Genomic DNA, 20,050 nt, shown 5'->3' with positions numbered 1-20,050 from the left:
TAAATCTAAGGATTGCTTATCATATCACATCAAACCGTGCAAATTATAGGCTACTTTGTTCTCAAATTGTTAATGTTTATAACATCGGCATTGCGTGACAGATAGATCATAATTTAGTTCTTATAGCAAGAAAATTAAACAAAAATAGATTTACATTTAGAACGAATAAGAAAGAGGCCTTTTATAAAATACCCAATAAAGATTTGGCACATTTTGACCAAGAGTTGGAGAAGGTAGACTGGAATGTTTTGAACTCTAATGATGAAATAGGCTCATTTTGTGGGAGCTTTTTTAGATCAATAACGTGAGGTGAAATTTATTAAAAAGTGTGCTAACTTGAACAAAAAGGCACATTTACCCTGGTTGACAAAAGACATTTGGAAATTGATGAGGAGAAGAGATTATCTACTTAAAAAGGCTTTAAAATCGAACATTGAAAATGATATGCGTCTATTTAAGGATTATCGGAATAAAGTAGTGAAAGAACTAAGGACTTCGAAAGCAAATTTATTTATTGATTTGATAACACAAGCTAAAGGAAACAATCACTTATTCTGGAAGCACATTAATACTATTTCTCGGAAAAAAAGTCTCATAAATGTTATGAAATTAAAATAAACAATGTTTTAACGCAAGAAGAATCAAAGGTAGAATGCTTTTAATAGTTTTTCTTAAAGATTCTGTTAATGATTTGGTTGTTGTTTTTGGTAACAGAACAATGGAAATTAAATATGTACAGTAGATTCAGCTAAACCAGTGTTTCACTTAAGTGAGGTCTCGGAGCAAGAAGTCCTTAAAATTTTACAAGGACTTAAAATTTCAAAGTCACAGGATGGTTATGGTTTAGATTTGTGTATGATTAGAAGGAACGCTGCCACCCTATGTCGACCTACTACTCAGCTAATCAATCGATCCATCAGAGAAGCGGTCTTCCCCGACTGTCTAAAAAAGGCAGTGGTTAGGCTACACCTTTGCATAAGGGAGGAGATAAAGCTGAGCTGGCCAACTATAGACCAGTGAGTATCCTACTAAGGTAGTCGAGAAAGTAGTTGCCATGCAACTGATGGATCATTTGAATTATGGAGAGCACCCCCTGAATCCACTTCAGTTCGGTTTTAGAAAACACCATTCGACTGAAACGGCACTTTGTTATTTTGTTGAACAACTCAAAGCCATGTTGGATAAAGGGGGGGTGGTGGGTGCCATATTTTTAGATCTGAAAAGAGCATTCGACACGATAAACCATAACATCCTGTTATCTAAATTGTCCGCTCACAATATTGACGAGACATTACGATGGTTTAAATCTTATTTAGAGAATAGGAAGCACTGCACAAGAATTAAGAGCACTATGTCTTCGTTTTTAGACTGCTCAGTTGGGGTGCCACAAGGCTCCATTTTGGGACCTCTCTTGTTCAGTGTTTATATAAATGATCTTCCAGCTATTTGTCCTGAAGTTCACGTGCAAATGTACACCGATGACGGCGTGATTTATGTCAAAATCAAGTCAGAAAGCAGCAGCTGTGCTCCACGGAGCGAGGGAAAAAATTTCAGATTGGATGGTGCCATCATGCTTGACACTAAATTTTAGCAAAACTGTTAGTACGTTTTTTTCAATAAGGAATACTTCTCACTCTGCGTCGGAAATTATTGTAAAAGGAACAAGAATTCACGAAGCAGAGTCTGTCAAGTCGGAAAAGGGTGGCTTGCCCACTTCAGGTTGGTGGACAGTTCCTGCCTCAAGTGGAGGAGTTTAAGTATCTTGGGGTTTTGTTCACGAGTGAGGGAAGGATGGAACGGGAGATTGACAGATGGATCGGTGCAGCTTCTGCAGTAATGCGGTCGATGTACCGGTCTGTCGTGGTGAAGAAAGAGCTGAGCCGCAAGGCGAAGCTCTCGATTTACCGGTCAATCTACGTTCCTACTCTCACCTATGGTCATGAGCTTTGGGTCACAAGGAAAAGATCCCGAATACAGGCGGCCGAAATGAGCTTTCTCCGCAGGGTGGCTGGGCGATCCCTTAGAGATAGGGTGAGAAGCTCGGTCACTCGGGAGGAGCTCAGAGTAGAGCCGCTGCTCCTCCACATCGAGAGGGGTCAGCTGAGGTGGCTCGGGCATCTGTTCCGGATGCCTCCTGGACGCCTTCCCGGGAAGGTGTTCCGGGCGCGTCCCACTGGGAGGAGACCCCGGGGAAGACCTAGGACACGCTGGAGAGACTGTGTCTCCCGGCTGGCCTGGCAACGCCTCGGTGTCCCCCCGGAAGAGCTGGAGGAAGTGTCTAGGGAGAGGGAAGTCTGGGCATCTCTGCTTAGACTGCTGCCCCCACGACCCGGCCCCGGATAAGCGGGAGAAGATGGATGGATGGATGGATGGATGGAGTCTGTCAAGTATTTAGGCGTAGTGTTGGACAGGACACTGTCGTTTAAAAAGCATGTTTCAAAACTGATAAAAACTGTAAAATTTAATTTATCGCAGTTCAGATATATTCATGATGATATTGTCTCATTTTACATATTGCATCACAAATTGGTCTCTATCAACCAACTCTGCGTTACAGCCGCTCCAAAGCTTGTACAAACAGGCACTCAAAATTTTAGATAGAAAACCTGTTTCATACCACTACTGTAACGTTGTGAAGAAATATAAATTATTAACGTTTGAAAATTTCGTTTTGTTTTCGAATGTCAGTTTAGTATATCAATTTTTTCATGATTTGGCACCACAGCCCCTGAGAATGTTTGTGAAATCATGTGAAGAGGCAGGACTTAGAACTACGCGAGCCTCCTCCAGAGGAGACTGTTATGTCAACTTTAGGTCCTCTACCTTTGGACAGAATTGCTTCTCTGTGAAAGCTGCAGGGATGTGGAACTCGTTGCCTTTAACTGTGCGAGAGAGTAGCACCTTGCAACAGTTTAAACTTAACCTAAAGAAGTGGTTGAAAGACGGTCAGATTTGTGATCATTAGCACAAAACTGTTTAATTGGGGTATTGTTAAAAATGTAAGAAGGTAAATTTAAAAGGGAACTGTAAATAGTTGTAAAGGTATTGCATGTTTGTTGAGATGATCCTTTCGCAGGTGTTTTATCTGTATTTTGTATTGTGAATGGACTCATCAGTGGGAATGCTCATTGTCCACTGTATTAACCTGCTGTCACTTTGCCTCTGCCCAGGGACTACAGATGAAAATTAGCTTGTAGCTATCTCTGGTCTGTGCAACACATTTGTTGTGCAATGTCCCTGTCAAATAAACAAATAAATAAATAAATAAACTACATTTAATGCCCTTACGATATTTATCCTTGTTTTCGCATGGGCCCGGTTGCAGTCTCTTTTTTTCCAAAGTCCGAAGTCACCGGGTGAATCTCCAGTTGTCACTGGTGATTGTCGTTTGAACCTTTCTTGACCCACCATCAAATTGATAAGTTTAATTATATCAAGTGCTGCGAGAAAAGGTTATAAATCTCCACCTCCAACATCCTCACAAGCAATATAGCCTACTAGCCGAGACACCTTCTTTATAGGCTTGTTCGACTTCATGCAGCTCTGCGCAGACCGATCAGCGGCTGACTTGAAGCAGTGCATGCCGGTTAGAAATTTTGTCCGACTTGATACAGAGCTGACGCCACGTGACTGTGACGTATCAAAGTACCGCGAGAGCGATTCGAGAGCCGGAGAACTCAGCCAGCAGCTTCTCAAGAGTGGCTGCACTGGGCTGCACGAGCTCTGATGACGACACAGCTGTTCCACGATTGGCCGGATTCACCGCATGACAACGATCACGTGTGTTTCATGTTTATTCGAACCGAACACCTTTAGTTCCTCTAAAGCTCACAAAACAGTTTTTTTTATAACAGTAAACACTCTTTTCATGTAGTTGCGATGTTATATTGTGTCATGTTTATCAAATTAAAAATGATTAGAAAACGTAGACTTCATTGATAGTAGCTTATGTTGAAATTTATTCTTGTTCAAACAGATGCTGTATAAAGCAGTAAAAGTATTGAATGAAAATGTCTCTGAAACATCTGTGTATTATTTGGCAAATATTGCATTTATTTCACTTCAGCTGTGGTAAAATATGCAAACACCATGTGAGCGGTCACTACGGGAACCAGAAAGTGTTCGACTTCAAGTCTCCGTTTGCAGCTCCTCCCCACCTGCACGCGGCTACTCTCGCCGATCGGTTACATCCAGCTGCAGCCGATGTCGAAAGCATCTTTGTGTAGGCCTACACATATATATATATGTATATATATATATATATATATATATATATATATATATATATATATATATATATATAACTTATATTTATTAGTACTTTATATATATATATATATATATATATATATATGACAGCAGAGAGAATGTTCCCTTGACTATATTTTATAATAATTAAAAAATTTAGATAAAATAATGTTGTATCACCACATCTACATTATGTAGTTTGCTTGAACAAGTGACCATATTTGACAACTGCTGTTGGTCATACTTTGTTGTGCACAAATGCGTGACTGTACAATGTAAATGAGCCCAAAAAGTAGCAACCTGTGACTTCATGAACAAAACAAGGCCAAAGTCGCTTGTTGTATAATAAGTGGACATGGCAACACTGCACTGAATCAAGCTTTGAGTTGAGCTGATGCGTTGAAAAGACTCATGCTTCAGACTCTTTTATATGGAATCTCTTTCTTCTCAGACCAGCACAAATCACTCTTCTGTGTCATCAGTGCACACATTGTATGTTTTTTTTTTTTTATGTATTGCTGGCTAAAGGATTATGCACATTTGGCCGTACAAAGCTCTTTCACTCCGTCACGTAGAGCTGAAAGGCTTTATTGTTGTCCGTTGACTGACCAAATGCTCTTTCTATTTACACTTGATTCATATTTAGCAGACTCCTAAGTTATTTTTATTCTGTAACAGCCTTTGAACATTATAGCAAAATAGCAAAAGACAAACTGGTCTGTTGATTCTGGTAAACATGGAAAGTTAATTACTGAAGAAGCACCTCTGGGGCAGTAACCCCCAAGAATATTCTAGCTTTTGTACTTCCTTCAGATACAAATTCAGATAAAAGTTTTTAGACAAAACACATTGCCCAGGAAGGCAATTTACATGACTCATTAGGGTTAACATAGCAGAGAGTTTGACATGTCTAAAATCTGCCCTTTTATGTCACCTACAGCATGCAGCCATTAGGGGGCAATGGCCCGGGGAATCAACCCTAGTTGCTCTCATTGGCTATTTGGCCCAAGCATGGTGGACCTGCAAATAAATGAATTGCTTTAGTTGTAGCATTGCTCTTTGTGAGACAATTTGGATTAAAGCACCTATACAAATGGCTAAATATGTAATTTGGTACTCTGAATTCTGCCTGTTTAACTCTAAACTGAAGGCATTAAAAATAGATAAATACAAAAAGGGGGGACTCAAAAAGTATAAATGATTTGAAGACTCAGAAAAAGATTTTGCCATTACAAAAATGATCAAAACACAGTGAGGGACTCTCATCAGGCTAGCACTACTGACATTTAAAACAAACAGTGACCTTTAACCTTGAAACACCCACTTGAAGAGCCTTGCATGTGTCCAGTTGTTGCCGAGCAGCTGTTTTGTATAGGTAATAACAAAAGGAATCCATGGAATTTTAATACAGATGTATTAGAGAAACTCCTGAGGAGCTGAATTCAGGATCTGCCTCTTCAAACAAGCATCAGTGGAGCAGAGTGCTCTGTATTTTATGTGATCTTCTCAAGTAATACAAGATATGTTAACTCACAAATGTTGTGTTTAATCACCAAAGACCAGTACACCAATAATAACCGCTAATCATTGATAAAATAATTTGTTTTTATCAGTTTATTAGTGATGTTAAGCAACATCTTGCATGAAGCCAGTCATGCTGTAGCAACAAGTCTAAACACACTGTTCGTCAGCAGTATAGTGAAACTGATTTATCTGAATGAATGACAGACCCTCTACACGAATTTCAGCCAAAAATAAACGTGATTTGTCTCTTGAAAGACATGTTACTACAATAAAAGAGGAAAGTAACTACGAAAAACGTAAAAAAAACGTACACTGTTGAGGGAGGAAGTTGTGTTCCTGAGTAGTGATTAAACAATTATATGGGCTATATCAAGTTTCCAAGGAAACACAAACGTTCTGCTGAATTACAGGCTGGTTGTGTCAGACTGCAGTATTTCAGATGAAAATGAGTGTAATGGGATGAGCTTATCAAGTATTCCATTAAATAGAAACAAAAATAGATTAAAATGAGAGAAATCGACCTACATGTATTATGAGTGTAATGCTTAGGCTATTACTTTTTTTTTTTTTTTTTTACATTATATGAGAAAAGCATATACTGTATATCATTTATATAAAACTTAGGATCAGAGACACATATTGGTTTATTGTTACACTACACTACAAAAGAAAATGAAATCTTTTTTTACATGTTTATGCTGGAAAGTTGTATAACACCACAGTTCCAAACATCAAAAGCAGAGGTTATCATCGTTAAGACTGCTTATTATATCTCATTCATACCTTACATGGCTTGGAAACTGTCGTTGTGATAAACTGGATGTGCCTTGAAGCAGGGCTGTACAGTGTGACACGTGCTACGAAAAGATTGGTCTGTGCAATGAATAAATGTACCACTGTAGCACGCGTGCGATACCGTTTTGTAAACTCCGTTACTTGTGTTTGTTTTCATACATGATAAAAGTCGTTTTATACCTGTGCTTTTGCGATATAACGATTTTTGATCGTGGATGATTTAATGTCTCCACGATCTGATTTTTAAGAAATATGATAGTATTGTGCCACAGCACACATTCTATCAGCTGCAGTTCTGGCGCCTCAGTCCCAATACTGTAACTCGACGTACATAGCCTACACATCACATGTAATTCAGCGGTAGAGTTACATTTACAGGACACTGCACTTATTCGCAATCACAAAAGTTCATTATTTGCTCGTGCTTTAAAGATTTGCTTTGACAAAATAATTTGTCATGATTTACTCACTCTCATGTTGTTTCAAGCCTGTATTAATTTCTTTCTTGTGCTTAACTCAAACGAAGATATTTTGAAGAATGTGGGTATTAACAGTTGCTGGTCCCCAATGACTTCCATAGTACAAAAAAAAATAAATAAAAAAAATAAAACCTTTTAGAAGTCATTGAGGACCAGCATCTGTTTGGTTACCCGCATTCTTCAAAAACTTTTATGTTCAACACACATCAGGTTTAAAACAACTTGAGAGTGAGTAAATGATGACATAATTTTCATTTTTAGGTGAACTATCCCTTTAATGTTAATAAACAACAAAAGAGAAAATCACTCTCTTGTCTTAAGAACTTTAATACGGTAGCTTTAATGAGAATCAATGTAAAATTTATACAGTGAATATAGCGTTTTTATTTTTATAATTGTTCATTACATTTCTTTCTTGAATGCTATACTGTTAAATACATCTCCTGTAGCTGAAAAATAAAATAAAACACTGTTTATTTCATTTGTATATTATGTTGTGTATCTTTGTTCTTATTTTTTAATAACAAAGATAAAATATAATGACATAAAGATTTTTTGTCTAAATATCTGCCATTCTTTTTTATTATATGTTTTGCAACCTTGTAAGGCTTTGTTTTTAAAATAGGAAAATTAGTTTGGCTGTCTTGCTCAGTCACTTGCAAAATAGTAAAACCAACATGAAAAAGAATCGTGATAAAATCATGAATTGTGATTTTCCTGAAAACAATCGTGATATGATATTTTTGCCATATCGCCCACCCCTTTACTTGTGCTACAACTGTTTGGCCTGTGCTACAAAACTTTCATCCTCTGTATCACTAGTGCTTTGTGCAAAAAAGTTAAAGTAGGCTACAGCCCTGCCTTGAAGCAATATCAGATTTGGTGCTCAGCCAAATCTGTCAGGTAAACATGCTTTTAAATAATTTTTAGAGTTCCAAAGAAGAACCACAAAAGATTGCTTATAGGGCAGTGTAAGAGCTATGACACTATAGTGTTCCTGAGAAAGCATTCAGTTTGATTCATTTGTATAGTATAGGCCTGCAGCATTTAACCCGGTTTATTCTTGTAAAGGTGCTTTAATGCTGCAAACCAATAAATTGTTTCCAAAAAGTCACCTTTAAAGCAATGAACCATATACAACACGATCATAAAGGTTTACATTTTATTTACGTAGTAAACTTTTGTCTTTCAGTGCACTTTAAAACCTTACAAGCTCAAGATAACAGCATTCACTGATTTTAATATTTTAATAATTTAAGTAGGCCTAGTGGGCTCTAAAGTGACCATTTTATAAGAATAACGGGCACAAAAAAATGAATTATAAGGAAATGATGGGGTTCCATAGAAGTGACATTTGAAAGGAATGTTTGAGGGTTCCTTGCAGCATGAACTACAGTGGAACCAATAAATGGGCGGTGCTAGTGACGCTGACCCCGCCCCTTCTCTCAACCACTCCCACATATCTGATTGATGCTACTCTCAAGACAAGCAGCATTGAGATTTCGGCGACAGTGTTAGAGACTGAAAGATGTGTAGCTCCTGAAAAACATGCTGTCCTCAGAGCACGAGATGTTTCTGGTTGCTGGGGGTAAAATCTAACTGAGGTCTAGTGAAAGCGTCGGTGGAATCCACTGTTAAAAGACGGATTGTACAAAAGCACGAGCGATCAGCGAGACGAGATTTGCACGCGCTGCTGTAGGAGATCAGCGGACGGCTCTCTGAGATCTATTCAACAACATTTCTTTGTTTCCCCGTGTAATTCCGGTTTTCTTTCGTCTTTAATATGGCGAGCGATTCTCCGGCTCGGAGTCTGGATGAAATAGACCTCTCTGCGTTAAGGGTAAGTTATGTGTCCTTCATTGAAGATGCTCATTGATGTGTTTTGGTGTTGCAGCGCCGTAATGGCAGGTGCAACAATCACTACAATAGTAGAAATGGAAAATAACGGCTTAACGAACAGCAACAAGGCGTTTTAATTCGACCAGAAGCGTTTTTCGTTTCTTGTTCAGTCGGTAAGGAGTCATTATGTGATCGACGGCTGGATTTATCAGATCAAATAACTGTTTTGTGAAACTTATTACAGATTATTGAAGAAAATGTCAACGAACTGTTCCGGTTGATAAAATTTCATTGCGATTATCATGATATCGCAGTCTAATGAAGCCTATACATACAGGCATTTATTTGGCATTGTTTGTGTAGGCTACATGTTGTTCTAGTCAGTCCTATTAAAGTAGCCTATTCGCATGCCAGGTTCTCAGATTTGTTTTATCAGGAATTTTATGGATCGATGATTAATAAGAATATCTGAGATGAGGAAAAGGGATTTTTTTTAGAAGTCTAGTTCAAAACGCCGAATTATTAAAAATGCAGTGCTTGTGGTTATGCTGATTTATTATATGTTTGAAGCGATTTTTTTTGCAGTCATCAGTACTAGTTATTCTGCACATTGAATACACACAGCACAGTATGACTAAAGAAAGCTTAGTGATCATTTTCCAAAAACTTTTTAAACACTTTTAAATCAATATAAATTTGAGCCATGTACATGAAGTTTTTTGGGGGGAGGTTTTGTAGATTTTATTTTAAATAAGCCATTTGACCTGAATACAACATGTGTTCTCATAAAAAGGTCCAAATTCTTGTCACATGACAACAAAATGGCTTCCTGCATGTTGGATATGGCACACTGACTTTGAGACATTTTCAAGTATGAGTCATATTTTTAAACAAAATTGATTCAATGCTTCAGTTTTTTTTTTTTTTTTTTTTTTTTTTTTTTTTGGACTACTGCACTACCAAGACACCTTTAATTTACCCCACAAAAAAAAACATCACAAGTGATTTAATTCTGGTTCAGAAATTGAAAACACATTCATCACATCAGAGCAATTGCATTGTAATTGTATTTAATAATAGTACAATTTAGTAATAGAAGTAATAGATCTCAACCAGTAGCACATCTTTTATTCCACTTTTTGTTCAATGGAAACAAAATTGAACTTGCTGTGTGCTGTTGTAGGATCTATCTGTGTCCAGCCGGGAAACTGTGTGCCATATGCATGGCTTGATAAATGCTCAAATCCTTTGTAATGCCACCAAATTACTCCCAGCATGTTTTCCTGCGACTTCTGAGTGGATAAACTGGGTTACTTCTTAACAAGGCTCCGGTTTTATGTGTCTCTCCTCGGATTATAAAAACTGTGTCAGTCTGTCTAATTGGTGTGAGTGCGTATGTGCGTTGTCCTGTAGCTCAGCTGGTTCAACATGTCACCAACACATCTTTAGATCATGGGTTTTGGTTAAAGGTAAATGCACTGTCATTCTTATTAGTTAGCCTAGTTATACACGTCTGCTAAATTCATACAATTAAGGGTACACAACAACCTATAGACTGAACACAGAATATGCATGTGCATGAAATCACTTTTTTTTTTTTCCACAAATTTGCGTTATTTTGTAGTTTATACAAAGATGATAACGCTTCCTTTAAAAAAAAAAAAAACTGTTTTGAAAAGTTTATATTTTCAGGCCCCCAAAACGCTAATATCTTGTAAGTGAACTGCCATTAGTTGAAAGCGGTGTCGTGTAAACAGCCCCTAAGTGTGAAAATATGTACTGTATATGTTTCATGACGAATCTATCTGATAAATAAATTGGACAAGATAAAAGTGGTTGGGCAGTTTAAAAAGATGCCCATATGGTGAGGCACAGTTTCACAGCAGTCATAAACCAATTACCCTGTGTGCTGTAGGATCTAATGAGCTAAAGGGATGCCCGTGAAGTGCTCTCATTTCTCTGCTCGTGAGGGTAAGTAGCGCGTGGGATGGAAAGATTACTGCAGATAGCCCTTTGAGTGCTTTTGATTTGGACATCCATTGTGTCTGGTGCATTAGCTGCACCTTCACTGCCTTCTCACACATGGATCTGTTTGCACATCCATTCATTGACACTACAAATCACATGGCGCCCCAGATGTTGCTCAAATTTTGAATGGGATTAAGTGTTAATCTCTGTTTTATACTAGCCCTGCACTCTGCCCTTCACTGAGGCAAGGTGATATGTAGCTCCTCGCTTTTCACACCATCCTATGGAAGAATTGAGTTTTAAAGGCCGCTCACGTCACTTCCTGACTGTCACTTTCCATCGGCAGAGCAAATGCAGATTGTTTTTAAAAACACGCCTGATGCTTTGTCTTGGTTTAGACGAAACAGACATTCAGTTTCTGATGCAACCTTATTTTTGCTGTCGGTCCAGAACCCTCATTAGATGTTTGTTTATAAAATATCAGACTTGCATCTGGAAATCAATCCTTTGCTTTTATCTTCCCGTTCATTTAAATACAGTCCGTCGAGTGTGCTTTCGCATGTTGTGTTTGAGCTAGAAGGGAAATAGGTCACCCAGAAGCAGAGCGCTGACGTGCAGTAGTGGGGAAACATTTCAGTGCAGCACATGCTCAGATGGGCCATTCATAAACACTCTCTCTGGCACAGAAGAGGAGGTCTGTGTCCCACATACATGGGAGCGATGTTTGGCATCACCTGGTCAGCCTCACCTAGTCCTGAGGGACGACATCTGAAAATGAGCTTCTGTGCTCTGACCACAAACCTTGAAATGAGATCCGTGCCCTTTCTGTTTGTTGTTTGGCCATTTTTAGCTCCAAACACAAGTAGCGAGGACCTTGGTTTGTCGAAGGGGTCATGTACCGCACGGCGCCTGTGTTATTAGGCTTGGTTTTGATGCAGGTCATCCGAATAACCTTCGTTCACCCAAAATTAATGAGGTAGTGTTTTTCTCGATGCAGACAAGGTTTATTTTATCATGGGTTTGACAGGCCTGTGGGTTTAGAAAGAGGTTCTGTTCAGTCAGGCGTATCAAGACTCAAGGTTAAGTTCTTTTAAATAGTAAATGGGTAGGCTAAATGACATGATGCTAATCTGTTATTTTATTAATGGGGGGAGGGTTAAAGAGTAAAAAATTTGATAATGAAGAAAATTTACATTTTCATAAATAAAAAAAGTCATGTGGTGTGACCTGTCATGTGGTGTTTTTTTGCTGAAAAAAGGATGACCCTGAAGTAATGATGCTCAAAATTCAGTTTTGCGTTATTATAAATTTTAATAGTATATGACTATGTTTTACTGGATTGTTGATCTAAATCTTTTAAAAACATTAAATCATACCAACCCCAAATTTTTGAAGGGTAGTGTGTTTAAAAAGGAAATGATGATTAGGCTAAGACGTGTACACTCTCAGGTGTTCACTGGAAGTTCAATAACATATTAAACCAACATAACACACAAAGTACATTTCAATGAATTTGCCATCTGTGTTTAATGATTTTTTTTTTTTCAATATAACCTAGCCTATATAAATATTTTTTCCTGTTCTTCATAGTGGACACTCTTAAATGTCACATACCCATTTATGATGAAACTGCTTGAATGGATCTACGACGCTTACTGGGATTTTCTTTTTTTTTATGGCTTGGAGTTAGGCCTTAAGATCCTGCTTTCATTCACACATCCTCGCAGTTAGTCTTTGTGCGTTCCCTTCATTCAGCAGCTCAGTGGGTTGAAGGAATAGTGCTGGGCCCAGCACTCTAAGGGCCAGGTGGTGCACCATCTGCTTCGTCCTCAGCTGACTTCCGTACACTGATCTCCATGTGCAAAAGTGTAGGAGAGAGGTCTAGATCATACCTGTGCTCCTCAAAGAGCAGCAGTGACAGAAGACAGCATGGGGTCTGGGTGTGTGTGTATGTGTTTTTTTTTTTGCGCCTCTGTTGTTTGTGTTGTTAGTCACTTTCTGTCACACCCTGGCACTCCAGCTGCATTCCATTCTATGCCATTCAGCCTTAGGATGTCTTGTACAACATTATTTTTTATATACGTGGCGCACCAAGAAAAGAACGTGTAATTTCTGATGATGGGCTGAACCGCCAGTTCTTGCAAAGCCACATCGAGACACTTGAACTGTGCGGAGAGCCGTCTCACCCCTTACCCGGGATGCTAGTGCTGTAGTTGAAAGTGCTTGTGGGTTTTTGGGTTTTGTGTGTGTAGTTAGCCCGTGCCCTGCAGCGTTAGCTGTTCTGAATCTCCCATCCTCCATTTCTCCGCCACTCTGCCCTCCAGCAGACGTCCGCTGACCCATTTCCTGTCTTTACACAAGAGCAAATGTACACTTTCATTTAGTTTCAATTAGCTAGATTTTTATGGTATGTTTAATAGACTGGCACATCTGTTTGCATCTGGCCTATTTACACCTTGAATTAAGATTAATCTCAGATGAGTGCAAGAGACTCTTTGTTTACATCTGGTAGTCACATGAGTCTCAATTGCGTCTACTGTGACTGATTGTGTTCCTGTGCATGTCACTTACTACATCATTCAGTTGTTGCAAAAACTGATTTGATCTATAAAAATTTGTGCTAATGTGCCATTTTAGTCAGAATACTCATTTATCTCGTTTTAGTCTAGCTCCTATTAACTGTATTGGATATGCTTCTTAAGATATGTGCCACTGCATGTTGATATCAGACATATTGAAGTATAGGCTACATCACTTGTTGACTGTTAAGTGGTCATGGTCTCATAGATTTCCTTACATGGTTTAAGAAAATGTGACCGTCTATTGTGTGTGTTAAAGGTGGTATCAGTGATTTCAGGCCCAAAAATATTCATCTAATCTTTCCTAACGATCCGCTAGCTGCCCGCCCCATAAGCATGCCGTCAAAAAAACGCGTCTCTGTAGGCAGCCTAGGCTCTGAGATCTGCACACAAAAACAAATGGTTTAGCCAAACACTCAAAACCAAAACAAATAGTGTTCAAACCAATCACCGACAGGGGGAGGGTGTTGTGAGGTTTTGAGCCAGCTTTTTCTTCAGCTCTGACTTCGCGTGCAGCCGTGCACGAGCACAAAACCTCACAACACCCTCCCCCTGTCGGTTTTGAGTGTTTGGCTAAACCATTTGTTTTTGTGTGCAGATCTCAGAGCCTAGGCTGCCTACAGAGACACGTTTTTTTGACGGCATGCTTATGGGGCGGGCAGCTAGCGGATCGTTAGGAAAGATTAGATGAATGTGGTAAAAATATTTTTGGGCCTGAAATCACTGACACCACCTTTAATGTGCTGTCATTAGCAAATGTTTGTAGATTAGTAATGTGTGATTTATTAAGGAATTTCTATTAGTTTTTCAATCAGATTGTTTATATTTTTAATGCACTTAAAAGCAGTGGTGGTTGAAGTACACAAATCAATTACTTAAAAGTACTGATACCTTAATACAATATTACTTCAGTAAAAGTACAATGTACTCATTTTCAATTTTACTGGTAACACTTTACAATAAGGTCTCATTTGTTAACATTAGTTAATGTATTAACCAACATGAACTAACAATGAGCAATACATTTTTTACAGTATTTATTAATCTTAAATGTTAGTTAATAAAAATCATTTCTATAATAATTTGTTAGTTCACAATGCATTAATAATGTTAAAAAATAAAACTTTTTTATTTTAATTTCATTCTTAGTTCATGTTTAAACTAAGGTAGCTAGCTAATGTAAAGTGGAAAGTAGGCTACAGATTGATTTATTTATTGATGTGGGGTATAATGTACTAGACACACAGATAGAGCTTAAATAGGTTACAGCTCAGTCTGACATTATTATGAATTTAAGTAGCCACTAGCCAATAAGGAAGATTATTCAGACATCTTTATTTTATTACTAAAACTTGTCATACACTGATAACAACCCTAATAAATGTGTGTTGACAAATAAACATAGCCTACAATATAAAAACAGATGTCACAGGGTAAAATGTGTTAACATTCTAAGAAAAAAACTATGCAAAGTTGCAAACATAATAATTTGATATCATTTTTAACTACTACAGCTGCAGGGAAGCTGCACGGGCATTAATTTGCGTTATTAATTGTATTTAATTGTTTAGTTTTTACATAAAACCTACAGGTTTCCCGTTCAGACGGTGATACATGGACGTTACATTCAAGCATTTCATGCTTAAACAGCTCGCCCTTTTACAGTAGATTTAGTTCACAAACAACTGACAGTCATGACCTAAAGATTTTCAATTCAGAGGATCTCCTGTTCTTGGCTCATTTTGAGTCAGACTTGTGAATTCAGTCAATTGTTGACTAGAGACTCGATCTGACCAGGTAATTTTAATCAGTAAGTTGTTTACTGGAAAACAGACGCAATAGGATTGGTCTAATTCACAAATGAATCGGTCAGTGTGATTTGTAAACCGATTTCAGAGGTTAACTGAAAAGGATCAGCTCATTCACGAATCAGACACCGCTATCGCATCTCTGAGCAGATGATTATTTCCTCAGTTTAAAATAACGAGAAAAAGTTTAAAAAGCTTTGGGTCAGTAGTTGATTGGCAGGTTAGTATGCGGTTCTTATCTGTTTTCTTGAGATTTATCAGGACAGATGCTGCATTTAGGTGTGTCTGGTAAATTTGTACCTTGAAGTCGGGCGTCAGTATTCAAGTCAGAACCATAACACTGAAGTATAAACAACTGATAAAGAACTGATAAGAATGTAAATGTGTACCTTGAAATGCAATGGAAGTCGCTTTAGATAAAAGCATCTGCCAAATGCATAAATGTAAACAACACCAAAAAATGATATTGTGAACAATAAACCCAAATAACTACATTTGAATTCAAAATTATGATAATTACAAGCAGCTTTATGCACCGTATCAATCTATATTCATTTAACAATGTCCATATCTTACAGAAATTACGACCGATTTACCAAAGAAGAAATGTGCTGAACAAACAAATAAAAGACATTTAGCATTAGGATCCTTTATAATGTAATGTTATTTTTAGTCCACTGATGCTGTATCGCTCCTCTTTCCTTCTCATCTCAGTAACGCACCAGTGGGCTGGGCCAAAGATGTGATGATGTAGAAATATGCGCGAGTTGTTTTTGGACTGAGGAAGCTTTGAGTTCTGTAACTTACATAGGATGCTTGTACTACAATGACCTCTTACCCCTGGTTCACACAGGACGCCGAAGCCACGCGGAACGGAAAATCATGCGCGGTCCGGCGCCTGCCTGTTCACACTAGAGGCGTATTCTCCGCGGCGGTCTACAAGCGCTTCTGCTCAGTTGTTGTTTATTCAGAGCTATTTTTTTACATCATGGGTAAGTAAATAACCTCATAAAATGAATACACCATGTTTCTGTAACCAAGAAGTTTGTACACAGCGCCGCCGCTCCCACCACGCGCATCACGCGCTGTGCGTAGGGCACCAAGTGCTGAGGGGGCACCAAAAATAGCCTAATTAAAAAATATATATAATGCCGATATTATTTCATTAGCTAATAATATAGAAATATTATTAGGCACATTTTAGCCATGTATATGTAACAAAAAAGGGGGAACAAGATCATTTAATTGCTCAAGTCTAGAAAGTACCGCCCCCCGCTTTGGATGGTCCGTGCCGTTTGTTCGTGCAGGCGCCTTTACGAAGGACGAACGCGAACGAAGTTTGACAGACAGACAGTAGGCAACTTTTTTCGAAATGGCCCCTAAAAGACAGCAGAAGTTAGGATGAGAAAAGAAAGAAGAAGAAACTGCGAGATGATGCCCGTGCATCACTTGCAGGTAAGTCCATGTTTAATCATTCTTAAATAAGGGAAATGTGCTGCTGCTAACGCGCCTCGAACTTGCTGACGTTAATGTTAGCAAACTATGTAATTATAACTTATAACTTCGGTGCAAGCTAAATTGAGATTTTACTGTTAAACACTACCCGTTTTACAAATAACTGACGCCAGCTAGCTGTTACTTTCTTTACTATCTTTCTTTAGATATTGAGCAGTAGTTTATGGTTTATTTTGACGTGACGGTGGTTAATACTTTCTCAGTAACAGTTAACGTTAGCAGTCAGTGCAGTGCACATGGTAGGCTAACAATTCCTGTTAAATATATAAAAAAATATAAAATGTCAATATGAATGATGTAAAGCAAACAATACTGTTTAATTGTGTGCATTATTGCACCTCATTCTATTATGCTTTTATATTATATTATATTTATCAAATAGTTGATAAATAAGGAATAAAGGGGGAGAACTCCTTGGCTGCCATGCTTTCAGTTTTAAATGTTTATAATTTTTTTCTCGTATGAGATTCTTTGTTTGAATATTTTGTCTAATAAATGTAATTTATTCAAAGTGACATTGAATTTGGGAAAAACATGTCTGGATTATTTTGATAGTTTTTTTTTATTTTGCTATTCTGTTTACTGAAAAAAAGTTTGCACTTTCAAATGTGTAGTGTGTGTTGGCTATTCTACATATGTTTACAAAGTCAGCAAAGCTGTGAAGATTTTACTTTCTCTTTTTAGTGTTCTTAAATTTTATACTGTGGTGCTGCCATTGTGTTATTGGTATTGAGTTATATGTTTGGTAATAAAAAGTCAAACTGGCAAAAACAAACGTTTTTTTTCTCGGGGTCGGGGTGGGGGGCATCATAAAGGAATTATGCTTAGGGCACCAAAATGGCTAGCAGCGGCACTGTTTGTACACTTCTTGTATTAATACTTTTTGTTAATACTCGCGGTATTTTAATTTGAAAATTGCTTATATTTTGACAATTGACCGGATGTCTCGTGTTTCTTGGTGTGACTTCCTGCCGGAATGGACGCGGATCACTCGCGGCTCGCGGAAAAAATAGACCAGACGCTGAAACTGGCGCTTCACGGCGCGGGCCGGCCGCGACACGCCGCGGCGCACCGCGTCTGGTGTGAACGACACCATAGGTTAACATGGGCGCCGAAAGGAAGCGGCCTCCGTTCCGCGCCGCTTCGGCGTCCGGTGTGAATGGGCCGTTACATGTCAAAAGATCAAGGAAAATTTGATCTCTCAATTCAAGTCCTCCTACATTTATTTCCTACTGAATATTCTGTTCTTACTTAAATGCATTGCAGATACTGCTAAGTTTTAAGGACAGTTCACTAATTATGTTAATTGATATTTTCTCTCTCATTACACACTTCTTTACTTGGCTCTTAAGTGAATAGTAACTGAGATGTCACTTTGAAGTGTAACCTCTTATGAGTCAGTTTTGAATAAGACTCTCTTAATATGCTGTAATCAGCAAACTAGCAAATTTTTGTGTAGTGTTTTGCACTGATAATTTTATTCTTTGTTGCATTAGAAAGAAAATTCACTAATGTAAGTGTTGATCTGGCACGCTGGTGTGAGGCAGCACTTCAGACTTGTGCTTGAGATCATTGGCATTGGCAGCATAGGATGTTAGCACAAATAGATTCCTGCCTACCTTGATTGGAGCAAGCTTTGGCGATCGAGATGGGATTTCAGAGCCAAAGGTTTATGCTATCACTGTGGTATTGATCAGCGGTTCAGCGGACTTCACTCTCTCGGGGTGCCGTGTATTGATGTCAGAACCTTCTTCATTTGCCTTCTACGTGACTCATTGGCCTGTGGACGCTGAAACATTGCTTGATCCTCCCTCCACAGACAGCTTTATTTTATGGTGCATCAGATGTTTGGTAGCAAGAAATGACAAATGAGTTGAGAGGTCTGTGGGCAGATTGTGCAAGTGCTCTTTACAGGAGTCATAAAAAATATAGGGGGGGTGAAATGCTATTTCATGCATACTGAGTTTTTTACACTGGTAAAGAGTTGGATTCCCATGCTAAACATGGACAAAGTTTCAAAAACTAAGTTGTACGTTTGAAGGAGTATTTTTGTTCCAAAAATACTCCTTCCGGTTTGTCACAAGTTTCGGAAAGTTTTTTTCGAGTATGGCTCTGTCTTACGTAAGATAGAGCGGAATTTCCTTATATGGGTCCTAAGGGCACTTCTCCGGTAAGATCGCGGGCGCGCGCGCACTCGTAGACTAGAGCAAGAGAGTGAAAGCAGTTCGCCATCAAAGCGCCCTGCCCGGCTTTTGGGAAGTCAATGTCACCAAAGAAGTGTGTTTTTGGTTGCCAGGGCAAGACAACCCTGCACAGATTCCCAAAGAACCCGGCGTTAAGGAACCCGTGGATGGAGTTTGTTTTCCTGAGCATAAACGGAGTTGTGTAAGACTGTTGTTCCCTGCATTTCGACGATGATTGTTTTATAAACAAAGCCCAGATCGACGGATTTGCAGATCGTCTAATGCTTAAGGATCGAGCAGTCACAATGATAAAGGTTTGCGGTCGTGCGTTGGAACCGGACGGTGAGTAAAACTGTTGAACAAATGTCTCTGTGTGTTGTTAGCTAGGCGGGTAAGCACAGCTAAACTTCGCCCACACGGCCCGCCCCCAGCCGCTCGTTTTTTTTCCGGAAAGACTCGGTACAGTCTATCTTTCAATTAAAAATATAATAAAACAAAAGACTTTTTGGAGATATGAAGGATGCAATATTACTCTATAGGTACTCAAGATTAACAGGAGATTGAGTGAAAATGAGCATTTCACCCTCCCTTTAATAACTTAGCATATTTGTGTGCGTACATGCTTGCATAAGATTTAATTGCTTTGTTTTTGACACGTCTGTCAACTGTCTTGGAATTTCAGAATTTGTGTTATGACAAACCGTCAACAGCAAGTTTCACTCCAAAATGAAAATTCTGAAATTGACTCAACCTTATGTGAATGTAAGGTTTTCCATTCATGTTTTTAAACACAAATTGTGATTATTTTTTTCTATTTTAACTGAGACTGAGAGATTGAAAGTCCATTCCAACAAATTTCTGACTCTTCAAAAAGTTAATAAAAATGTTGTAAATTTAATGAATTCATATGAATCAAGTGGTTTAATCCAAGTCTTTTGAAGAGATATAATTGCTTTATGACAAAACAGATTTAATTTAGGGTTTTATTCATATAAACATTGATCAACACATGGACCACATCACATTTACAATATTTTTTTAACAGTCAAATTTTTAGGGATATAGACTTTCAGTGGAGAGACATCTCTCAGGTTTAATTAAAAAATATTTTC

The 20,050-nt window shown here is 38.3% G+C and overlaps 1 protein-coding gene across 4 annotated transcripts in view; it reads left to right on the top strand.

The window, feature by feature from the left end:
* The first annotated feature begins 8,505 nt into the window (after positions 1–8,505).
* tnika (TRAF2 and NCK interacting kinase a) overlaps positions 8,506–20,050 on the top strand; it is a 95,515-nt gene continuing 83,970 nt past the window's right edge. For all 4 annotated transcript variants that reach the window (XM_081374542.1, XM_081374541.1, XM_081374540.1 and 1 more), the window contains exon 1: positions 8,506–8,886. In XM_081374542.1, the coding sequence (XP_081230668.1) occupies positions 8,830–8,886 (57 nt within the window). In that variant the 5' untranslated portion in view covers positions 8,506–8,829. The remainder of the gene's footprint in view (positions 8,887–20,050) is intronic.

This window comes from Scardinius erythrophthalmus, assembly GCF_964197995.2.
Source record: "Scardinius erythrophthalmus genome assembly, chromosome: 9".
Taxonomy (NCBI): Eukaryota; Metazoa; Chordata; class Actinopteri; order Cypriniformes; family Leuciscidae; genus Scardinius; species Scardinius erythrophthalmus.
The sequence above is the reverse complement of the archived record's forward strand: the minus strand, read 5'-3'. Positions and strand labels throughout refer to the sequence as shown.